The sequence below is a fragment of the Schistocerca gregaria genome, chromosome X, assembly GCF_023897955.1.
Source record: "Schistocerca gregaria isolate iqSchGreg1 chromosome X, iqSchGreg1.2, whole genome shotgun sequence".
Lineage (NCBI taxonomy): Eukaryota > Metazoa > Arthropoda > Insecta > Orthoptera > Acrididae > Schistocerca > Schistocerca gregaria.
This window is the reverse complement of record NC_064931.1, coordinates 585,647,937-585,660,179: the sequence shown is the minus strand read 5'-3', so window position 1 is coordinate 585,660,179 and position 12,243 is coordinate 585,647,937. Positions and strand designations below refer to the sequence as shown.

Genomic DNA, 12,243 nt, shown 5'->3' with positions numbered 1-12,243 from the left:
CCATGTAGCGCCTCTTGGTAGTGCCCCTGTTCTTCTACTTCTTTCCGTAGATGCTCTCACCGGTAGTGCGTGAACATTTGACCAGCTTCGCTATTTGCGAGATACTCGTTCATAGGTTGTGCGTAATAATAGTTTGCCCTTTCTTCAAAGTCGCTAATATCAATGGATTTCCCCACTCGAAGCCCATACCTTCGCTGGTGTGATCCCTAGTACGTGTCTGCTCCGCTTACATACTTTCGTTACTCGTCACGTTCCTACAGCACCACCAGGCGGCATCCAGAGTCGCGCTGGGCAGTCGTCATAATGTTTTGGCTTGTCAGTATATATTGTGTAGATGGACTGACATACATTTAACATCGTTGGCAACTGTATTTTGACTGTAGATCTATATATGCTGAATTAAGGTAGTAATAAATTTGTAAGACAATAACTTGGCACTTTAGCAGCTACGTTGTCATATGTTTACAAAATATGAGGGCTGTATGTTTATAACAATCGTAGGTGCTAGTAATTTATAGGTGTTTATTCGACAGATGTTTCTCATTCGGCGTGTATGCTTTTCTTAACTTCTAATTTCGATAATTTTTCGTAAATTATGACATTCTCGTAGGTATTGTAATGACGTTCTGACATATGTTTCCAGACTATGTATATGAGCAACGATGTTAAGGTTTTAGTTTGGTTTGCGTCATCTTTGGCCGTGCTCTACGGTTTGAATTTATCCGGTTTCTTTTTCGAATATTTCAAAACATTTTTTAAACAGTATTGAGGTTTAAGCTATGTCTATCTTGTGATTGGTTTCTTATATGTATAAGAATTTCAAGTTCCTCAAGAATGCTCGTGATAGGAACTTTCGGATTTGTTTGAAGTACCTGCAATGCGTTTTCAATACTATATACCGTGTACTGAACGGTATTTTAAGAGGAGAAAAATTTATTTGGTCGTTATCGCTACTTCTAATATGTTCTTTAAACTTTGACATAAAGTTTCTTTCTGTCCGGCCTATGTACAAATAATTGCAGCTGTTTCATGAGGTTCTGCATAAACCAGGGCTACCATAGATCACTCGTTTTGTGTTACCTGATTGCAATTGCAGTTCGGGGTTGTTAGTGGTCCGAATAATGCGTTAATTTTGTGCAAGACTGGACCCATATAAGCAGCTGGAATTTATTTTGTTTTCTTTCTAGATATTGTTTCTTTGATTAGTAGTATTTCGCTGTGCACTCTGTTGGAATTCGGTGTCATGTTTTTACTGTATAGTTTAGAGACGATACTAGGATCAAAATTGTTTTTATGCACTATGTGTTGAAGTGTGTGCATCTCTTTTTGAATTGGTGATCCAAGTTTTAGATTTTGCAGTCTGTTACGATGGGGCAAAAATATGCGAGCTTTTGTGACATTGGGTGACATGAATTAGCATGCATTATGCAGTCCGGGGAGGTATGCTTTTTATAATGGTCAAATATGTGGTAGCCATCCTATTTCCTGACGTCATATAAGAAAAGTTCGACCAAAGGCGGAAAACAAATGATGTCAGTATGTTAGAGAAAAGCTTGAAAATTCGTTCCGGAACCGAGACGAGTATAGCGGGTGGTGCGCAGGTACCTCGGCGTGGTGGGCGTGACGCCGACGCCGGGCCCGGCGCAGCCGTCTGCGGGGGAGGTGCAGGCGGACAGCCCGCTGACGGAGGCGCGCGCGCTCTGCTCGTCGCTGCCCGGGCTGGTGCAGCAGCAGGTGGCCGAGTGCGTGGACAAGCCGGGCGCCATACACTCCGTGTCCGACGGCGCGCGCCGCGGTATCCAGGAGTGCCAGTACCAGTTCCGCAACGAGCGCTGGAACTGCACCACCAAGAACGACGAGCAGAGCGTCTTCGGCAACATCCTCAAGAGAGGTACGACTCTTTCTTACTGTACAATTATCTCTTGCACCTTTGTTTGCTTTCTCTGACGTCACATTTCCGATTTTCAGAGCGATGTCCGAAGATTTTGTTGTGCATAGTATATCCGAATAATTAGTATTTATTATTAAAACTGAATAGTGCCAATGCTAGGTGTTAGATGGATCATGGTCAATGTACATTCTCAGATCAAAAGTATCTGGGTACCTATCAGTAGTCACTAATGTGGGGCGTGTTAACGCTTGACGTGTATGACGACGTAAACTATGCTAGGTGGCACTTTCAGTGGGGTGTCCGAATGTCTGTGGAGGAATAGCAGCCCACTCTTCCTCAAGAGCCAAGACTACGGGAGGTAGACATACTGGACGCTGGTGTCTACAGGGAAGTCGACATTCTGACTCATCCCATTGGGCTCAGATCGGAACTCTGTACAAGCCAGTCCATTTAAGGAATGTACTTTATGATAGGGTGCATTGTCATGCTGACAAAATCATCGTCTCCGAACTGCAACGCTACTGTGCACAGTACACAATGCTGTAAAATGTGTTCAATTTCTCCGCATTTAGTGTTTTCTTAAGAACAATAAGTGGACCACATCCTAAACTCGGAAAAACAGCCATGCTGTAACACCACCTCCTCTGTACTTCAGTATTACAACTGCACATGATAGCAGACAACGTTCTCTAAGCCTTCTTCAAATCCAGACCCATCCGTCAGACTGCCATAGGGTGTACAGTGATTCATCCCTCCAAATCAGTCGTTTCCAGCCATCCACTGTCCAATGGTGATGCTCCTTTTACACCACCTCAAGCGTCGCTTCACATTGATTAAGGAAATGCGTGACATATGGCGAGCTGTTCGACCATTGTTACCCGGTCTTTTTACTCCTACGCACGTTCGCTGTGCTAACTGTTAGCACTCTGGAACACACGAGCAACTCCTTCCTTTGATTTCAGGCGATTTTTTAGAACCACACTCCGCAACGCTCGATGATCCCTGTCCGTCAGTAGATGAGATATGAATTGCCTTTTTTATCGGTGGTTGTTCTTTCGCGTTTCCACTTCACAATAACTACAGAAAACAGTCGGCCTGTGTACTTTTAGAAGTGTTGAAACGTCCCTGGTAGATTTTTTCCTAAGCTGCCATCCAATGACTTGTCCAATTACAAAAATATTGAGTTCTCCTGACCCACACGTTCTGCTGTTACTCCTTCTCCACTGATCCCACCTTACTCCATGCCTCCTTTTATACTGATGGGTCCGCCTCTTGTGACATCTACCGTTTCATTCCGCGTCACATACGGGTATCCACATACTTTTTACCAGGCAGAGTATCATATCTGTCATCATCGGTGGACTGTAGTTTTATCCAGCCTCAACATGATGTGTCAGTCCCTCCATAATCGTAGTAATTTGGTTGCGGTCGTGGCCTTCAAGGTTTGCGTGACTTTCGCATGACATCAACTGTGTCCCAGCAGCTATGAAAATAAACTGTTATAAAATATCAGGAATCATTTACTAAGAGAGGTTTTCTGCTAGTACAGAACAACATCGACTGAGTTGCTGTTGGTAATATTAGGCTTACTAGCTCTAGGCCTAACCGTAATAAAGATAAGAAAACAATATTAGCTCAAAAAGGGCGAATATGATAAGGTAACGGAGACGCTGTGCACAAGAGCCAGGAAATTAGGGCATGTGTTGATAGGTAGTGGCAAGATATCTGGGACAGGGCAGAAACAGGGAGGAGAACCTACCAGTTCCTTCCTAACATAAAACAAAGAACAAGAATGACATACTTGCTTTCGATTAAGTGAGCTATACGCTACCTGTGGGGACACGGTCCATATCTCAGCTACTTACTGAATATACAACAGTGCACCACAGGCACTTATGAATGTGGAACAATCGACATCGCCTGGGAATGTGGCATTTGAAAAATGTTACAGACCAAGACATGAACGTCTCTAGTAATACAACGGTCAATATCATAATAAGGAAGGAGGAACCGTGGCATAACTGAATTGGTTGGCAGCTAAAATATCAGCTAATGAACTGCAAACCTACATGGTTGAGAGACAACCAAGAGGAGGCCATACATCATGATAATGAGAAGCGCCACGGCACAACATCCACCTAAAAATCCTTCTGGAAGAAGTGAGGAGCTGAGCCTCGGGGAGGACCAGAAAGGAGTTCCTGAGACCCTGACAGCCATCCCCCATTCTCTACACGTTGGATAGCATAGCAGCGCAGCCCTTGTTGATCCTGAGTTGTACCTCAGTGTGCCGGGAGCTAACCATCCAGACAAAGGAGAGACCCAACTTAGTTCTGGTACCAAGTACAGTAGTGTAGTGTGGTGTGATGTAGTGCTGCGAAGTAAGGTCTTGTGTAATAGAGTAACCCAGAATTATAAATTACAAACTTTGTAATCTACAGACGAGTAGTGCGTGCCTTCTGGAATCCGAATGAACAGACATCTATGCGCCAGATTACCCCCGCCCCCCTAGTTAACCTTAGTTAAACAGCATAATGCTTAGCTATTACCAGCACATTTTAAACTATGTTATAAATATTATGTGCTATATTCATGGCAATTCATGTGGAACATTCGGTGGTCTGTTCTTTTATATACATAACAGACTAAAAGAAAATATCAAATAAATAAATAAATCTTCTACTAGCAGGAGCATAAATTGACTAATGGTTGAGCCCACATTCTACTCCGGAGGCTGTACATCTATAAGGTCTCAATGTTGGAACAATTTCGTGGAGCAGCTTGTGCTGGGAGCTCGCGGTATAGAGATGAGTCGGTCGGCTGCCCTCGCGCGGTGTCTGAGTCAAATTTTGAGCACTATGTGACGGAATTCGTGTTTTGAAGTGTTATATTCTTGTATTTTTTGAAACGTCCCCTTTGAACAATCATACATGACTGTGCCTAAACTGACACACAATATTTCTTAGCGCAACGCAATCTGACTTTTAATAGTATCTACGAAAGAATGACCCTGACTAACATTAACCTATACCTTTCACAAATCACCCACCTCACAAAAATATTCGTTACTGGAACTACCGCAATACAGCGAGCGCCACCACTGCCAGCTAAATAAAAGATTCAAACTACTGAAGGCACCAACTACTGATAGGCATAGTTAGCAAATGAAAGACTCTGATAGAGAACAAACAGTGTATTTACCTTAATAGTGTTCAAAAGTAATAATGTATATAGCAGTTCATGAGATCCAGTCTTACAAATTTCAAAACTCCGCCATCTCTCTCCCCACATCCACCACCGCTGGCGGCTCACCTCTAACTGCGCAACGCTATGCGCTGTTAACATCCAGCTGCCCAACACTACAATCATTGGCGATCAAAACAGTTACTTTCTAAATAGGAACGACTACATGAATCGTAAGTCCATATCTGTGCGCGACCGTGGAATTATTTTTAGTTCTTCTACGATTTCTAGGAGAGCGTTATGATTTAGGAAGTGTGAAAATGCTCATTAGAAAGAGAAACCTTATGAGAGAGTGAAGCAATTAGCTAGCTAGAGGTGGTGTTTAATGAAAAGAGCGGACTAGGTGAAGTCAATAGAAGGCAAAGGATGTTTGGAAATTGTAAACTTGTGGTAAGATCTTATGAGACCAAACTGCTGGGGTCATCGGTCCCTAAGCTTACACACTACTTAATCTAACGTAAACTAACTTACACTAAGGACAACACACACACCCACGCCGGAGAGAGGACTCGAACCTCCGACGGGGGGAGTGGCGCGAACCCTGACGAGGCGCCTAAGACTGCACGGCTATCCCACGCGGCGAAGTTTGATGTTTTTTTATGCGCTTTTCGACCAGCTGACTGAGTTTTATTCCTGTTTCGTCACTACGCAGACTGTCGGTGCAAGTTGCTGGGAACCACTTGGAAGCGGTCTACCGGCTCTTAGCGATGTACCTTACACAATACAACGGGCGGATCGCAGTCTCTCTGAAAGAAGTTGGATTGGTACAGGGAATATGTTAGTGTTATTGAAGTAGTCCTCATTTTAACTGCGTCTTGCGGGTCAAAGTGAAGCCCCCGCCTCTTACTTAACACGTTCACGCCGGCGTGCACCACCGGTGGATTACGCTACTCCCAACCATCGGACTGTGTGTACCACCAGTGGTTCACGCAGCACTCTACGAATTATGCTACCAGCAATATAATAACGTGTGCTGTATTACCATTCAGCCAGGCGCAACAAACCGCTCTGAATACAATTGTGTGTGGCCCCTCAACGAAAGAGCTTTCTGAGCATATGAGTTCTCACATAATTTGTGATTAATTTACAGTAAAAAAATGGCTGTGAGCACTATGGAACATAACTTCTGAGGTCATCAGTCCCCTAGAACTTAGAACTACTTAAACCTAACCAACCTAAGGACATCACACGCATCCATGCCAGAGGCAGGATTCGAACCTGCAACCGTAGCGATCGCGCGGCTCCAGACTGTAAAATAATTTGATGTGATCTCTCGTTTCTTTACCAAATAAAGGTTCAGTTTAGCAATATAGTATCCTCGGGCGTTACGATACAACCTCCACCCCGCACCGTGAAACAGGAAAAGCAGCGCCGCCGGACGGAGGAAAGTATAAATATGCGTGCCACCCCACAGTGAGAAACGCAGTTCTGAGCGCCAACGTCAAAGTGTTAGACTCATTTTAATAGCGTATTAGTGCTGAGAATTTACCTGCTGAGAATTTATCCACCAATAAACGTTCCCGAGTATATCTATGAAGCGTTACGTCGTCTAAATTGTCTCGAGCGTTATACACAAAACGAATTTAGACAGCGGCCAGGAGTAGTACTTCGCTCAACGACCCTGAAGTTCCGGGGTCGAGACTCAAGGAACATTATATTCTCTTCTTAAACTCCATAAGGTTGGGCGACAAAAATTTACCAAACGAACCCAGAAGGTCCTCTCATTTGTTTGACTACGTCACATATTCGCCGTGATAAATCTCCAAAAGAATTAGTTCATGATTTACAGCGAATGCATTAACCGTAAATAGTTTAATTTCGCGTCATTATACCTCATTAGGCTGTATTCATCTATATGTGCTACGACTGCTAAACATTCCTCTAACAAGAGTTTTGAATAATTCACCTACTGGGTTAAAATTCGTAGAGTAAAGATGAAGCATCCTGTCATTTTTAAACTAATGAGTACTATTTTTCCAGAGTTCTAATCTAGTTGAAGCTTGAAGCTTAGTCACTGTTTTGAGGATTCGGCAGCGTTATGCAGCTCTACAGTCGTCATTATAAACTAAATAGCATAGTACTTACGTATCAAGTTTTCACAAGTGGTTCATAGTGGAACGGATTTCAATGTTTCTTATGTCTGTCTAAAATGTCATTGTGATCAGTGGCATTTTGCTCTTGCAGGATGCCGCTTGGTCGATTGTGTGGAATGGATTGCATGATTCACCTGAATATTGTTACAATCAGCACATATAATCACTTGGAAAGACTGAGACATCGCTCCCGTACGTACGTAATTCTATTTAAGCGTGGCTCCGTGTGTGATACTAAAACTTCTTTTCTGAAAATTCAGCACTTCCATGTCTGGTAACTCATGCTGTATGGCATTACCGTTAACATATCGAGAACCATTCAATTTCATTCCGAATCTCAGTATTCAGTTGTAGAAGTGATAGAATTGAAATGAAGCTGCTAGTAAGGCTAAAGCGGCTGCCTAAATGGTATAATGCAACATTATTAAACATACGATTAATGAACAACTACAGATAGTTTCAATGCTCCATTAGCTGTTGTATGAACACAGGTTTCATTCATGCCATAGTTCTGTTGGCGAACTTTAGGCAGCGGAACATCAGGAATTGTCATATTTAGGGAACATAGAGCGCTCTCATAACGTCCTGTTTTAAGATCTACCTCGAAATAAGCTCTTCTCAAAGTAGTCTTTAATTAGCACAGTTTACCAAGGAAAAATTGTCATATTTCCCAAAAAGACTGGGGTTACGCCAACTACGTTAATATTGATACTTGAACTGGTCAGTCGCACTGTCACGCATGTCCTGAAGATTCCTTTGTATAAAATTCTTGTATCTTTACAAAGAAGTACTTAGCTTCAGTCCTATGCAGAATAATTAAGAAAAATCACTAATATCCATATTACAAAACGGAGCATATATCGCTCAGTAAGATAACAATTATTATTTTATTTTTTTTTGTGGTAAGGTCTTATGTGACCAACCTGCTGAGGTCATTGGTCCCTAAGCTTACACACTATTTAATCTAGCTTAAACTAACTTAAGCTAAGGACAACAGCATACCCATACCCGAGGGGAGAATCGAACCTCCGACGTGGGGAGCCGCGCGGACCGTGACAAGCCGCCTCAAATCACACGGCTACCCCTCGCGGCAATGAGAGAACAGTCATCACAGTAGTTCGACGATATTTTAAAATTCTCAAGAGTGGAACATGTTTTAAGCTTAAAATTTTGGTTCGCCTGGAATAATGCGTTTTAATTCTCACAAAATTTGAAACTAATTTAATTTCTGATGTTAAGTCCAATAGTGCTCGGAGCCATTTGAACCATTTTTGAAAAAGTCGTGGAAAGCTGAATGTAAGAGATATGCATTATTTGGCCGCTGGGAAATCGCTCTGGCCGCGGCAGGCTGGACATCTGAGATAATATAGCGTGAAAGATGTATGTGCCACCAGTGCGAGGGGTGCCTAGCGAACTACTTGCTTGTGGCAAGGAAAGCCTCGCTCAGGTCTTTCCTGGTCGCCGCATAGGACGTTATATCGTTATCAAATGGCGTGCACTTACTCTTCATTTGCCTCCACTGGTCTTCTTTTTCTAGGGTAAACTCTGAGAGAAAGTCTATACACACGTCTGACGACCCAAGAGAATTTGAAATATCGCGTTGTTACAGACTGTGCTATGACGTCTTAGAAATCTCTTCAGTCTGTACAGAAGTCTTTGCACTAGCGACTGCAGACGTGTAATTTAGTAGATGGTGAACATTTCGAATTCTTGATGACATTAATGGAACCCATGAAAAAAGTGTTTATATTCACATACTGTTGCGATTTCCTTTTTGTAATAGCTTCTGATGTAATTTTGCAATGTGCGTGAGGTGTTCAATAAGTAAGGCAAAACCCTCTTTTCTTAACCAGTATCAGCTCAAATAATGCAGAATTTAATGTGAGACATCGTGGAATATTTTCGCTTCTGTCCCTATAGTTTCATGAAGTTCCGTCTGGTAGTGGCACTTTACGTAGCCTTCAAAAGTTCCGTCTGTAACGTAGGTACATCCCAAGGAGACAGTTGTCACTGAGTTTATTTTGGAGGAAAACCAGAGCTTCGTAGATATTCATAGGGGCTTGCAGGATGTCTACGGAGATCTCGCAATGAACAAAAGCACGGTGAATCGTTGGGCATAGCGTCTGTCATTATCACAATAAGGTCGCGCAAACCTGTCCGTTCTCCCACGTGGCGGCCGGCCGCAAACACCTCTGACTCTCCTGCAGTGCTGGAACTTGCAGGCACTCTTATTCGAGAAGATCGACGGATCACAAATAAAAACTTCGCTACACAGCTGGTCGTCTCTTTTGATAGTGCTGATACGTTCGTCCACCATTTGGGTTACTGAAAGGTGTGTGCCCGTGGAGTTCCTCAGCGCCTAACAGGAGACTATAAAGAGCAACGAAGGACTATCTGTGCGGAATTGCATGCACTTTACGAGGCTTATCGCCACAATTTTTTGTCGAACACCGTTACAGGCTATGAAAATTGACTTCGAAAGGGTAACATAACGGCAATCTATGGAGTGGCGCGACACTAACTCTCCTCGGAAGAAAAAGTTCAAATCTGCACCCTTAGCCGGTAAAGCCACAGAGACTGTTTTCTGAGACTCTGAACGGGCTATTCTGTTTGATGCTGTACCTGATAGAGCAACGATCAACTCTGTTTTGTGCTACCCTCAGGAAATTAAAGACAGGAGTACAGCGTGTTCGTCGTCACAAAAATATTAACGAACTTCTCCTTCTCCGTGACAACGCAAGGCCTCACACAAATCTATGCACCGGAGAGCAGCTTATAACACTTCATGCATCTACCCTACGGTCCAGATCTCGCAGCTTCCGACTTCGATCTGTTTGGTGCAGTGAAGGATACACTCCGCGGAAGTTAGTGCATGGATGGTGTGGAAGTTCTTGATGCAGGAAAAAATTTTGGATCCCACGTCGACCAGTAAAGTGGTACCATTCGGGCATACAGGGGCTCACAATAGGGCGACATAAGGCCATAGCATTGAACGGAGATTATGTTAAAAATAGGGTTTTGTATGCAAAAGAGTCGGAAATACGAGTAATATGGAGTATTGGAATCCTGAATAAAGCCAACCTGCTTTCAGAAAATAAATGTGTTAAATTGCTTTTAGTAATGCATTTCGACATTAAAGTCACGACATGAAGTTCTTATTTAAATATATTTATACAAAATACGCAATTTTGTAAATGTATTCAAATTTTGACGTAAACCTTTCTTCAAAGGTTCTATCAGGTACAAGGTCTGAACTACTACAGTAGTTAACTGCTGAATCATTCTTAAATGCCATGTCCTTTTCGTTATGATTGTTGTCAGTCCAACCACAGGTACCCATGTGTGATTAGTATCAGTTTTAAATTCAACATTTCTATACTATTCTAATTTTGCGAGTAGACTTTCTCGCAAAAGGGATGGTCAGATGTGTCATGTCGATACCCGCCCTGATTCTTTTGCCACTCGTAGTTAACTCCAGTTAAAATCCAAATGCTAATTTTCAATGGCCGACATGAATTTTAAATTACTAAAAACATTTATGAAATGTGATATTTTTCTCATGGTTTCCGTGCCTGCAACTGCAAGGTGTACAGTCCTAAATTCTGTCTTTTTTCGATGTGGCGTCATCTTCTCAGTGCTTCATTTGACTCGCGAGGCGAGCGCTGAATCGCCGATTGAAATCTATGGTGATATAATGAAACATTTCAGTTGCTGTGTATATTCTAGAAATATATTATATTTTACCTTATATACTAGAATTGAAACATAACAGTTTGCGGTATTCAGTTACTCCGTGTGCAATCTAGCGATTTCTGACATCCTTTTTTTTTTTTTGATCCGTACATAACTATTCGAAATTAAGCACTAGCGCATTTCTGCCCTGACTCATACACATTTTTAAAACTACATCCTGTACTCATCACGTTATATGCAGGGTGTTTGGAAAGTTTGTAAGAGCGTTGGGGGGAAGATTTAGCTGAGAAGTAATTGTTAATAAATAAATTGAGTACGTTGCGCCGTCTCCGAGTTATTCAGCATTTAAGTTGGCCAATCAAATCGGCGGGCTCGCAAATTCAAGCAGCCTGACAGAGGCGGTATTACCGAACGTGTTCTTCGTTTGATTTCCTCAAACCGAACAAACGTAGGTTTCGCTCACCTAGCTTAAATTCATCACTTCCCAAAAAGGCACATTTTAACTGGTAATCTGAATTTCAAAAAGTGTTAACTCTCGGACCCACAGATGTCTGCGCGTTACGGGATTTGTGCGTGTGCACGTGCTTGAATTTTCGCTCGCAACGAACCGATTGGCTAACTGCGGTGCTATGTCAGTCAGAAACGACGTAACGTGTCGAATTTCTTCCTTCACAGTTATTTCTTGGCATTACCTGCCCTGCAAAGCTCTTACAAGTTTTTCACGCTGTTTCTGACCACCCTGAATATTAAATAACCAGCGACTGAAAATTGCTGAAAGAGGCAAATCGAAATAGGTAGCTAGTTATACTTGTATATAGAAACGATGCAGTACAACTGAAACATAGATAGCTTTGTGATAATTATTATGTAACTTATTATATTTAAAAAGCCATTAACATCTACTAACATTTACTGTTATCACTTCTGAATGCATAATATTGTTTTAAAGACCTGTTTTATAGATTGTGGTATAACAGAGCCCATACCACGTGAAAAGTTAACAGCGGAGGGTACTGTTTTATATCGTATCCTACTGTTCTTACATCGTCTAATATGGTATTTGCAGCTGCTTTGTCGATTCGGAGTCTTTCCTACTGAGATTCTGTGGTTTTTTTAGAGTACCAGTTTTCGCTGAGTACATGGTGCCCAATGTTTTTGAAACAAACGGTTGCTACCTTTGAAGCTGTTTCAGCTATCATCACATCGCCACCATATTTCTGGAAAAGACGAGCGTTGACAGTTCGCTTATGAGGGCGATGTGATGTTGATATTTGTCCTAAGAGATCAGCCGTTAGAAGCTGACATTCTTCCGTATTGGGCTCTAGG

General features: G+C 42.3%; 1 protein-coding gene across 2 annotated transcripts in view; it reads left to right on the top strand.

Annotated features, from left to right (window-relative positions):
• LOC126299030 (protein Wnt-16-like) overlaps positions 1-12,243 on the top strand; it is a 748,335-nt gene that overhangs the window by 374,850 nt on the left and 361,242 nt on the right. For both annotated transcript variants that reach the window (XM_049990672.1, XM_049990671.1), the window contains exon 2: positions 1,602-1,891. In XM_049990672.1, coding sequence (XP_049846629.1) covers positions 1,602-1,891 — 290 coding nt within the window. The remainder of the gene's footprint in view (positions 1-1,601; positions 1,892-12,243) is intronic.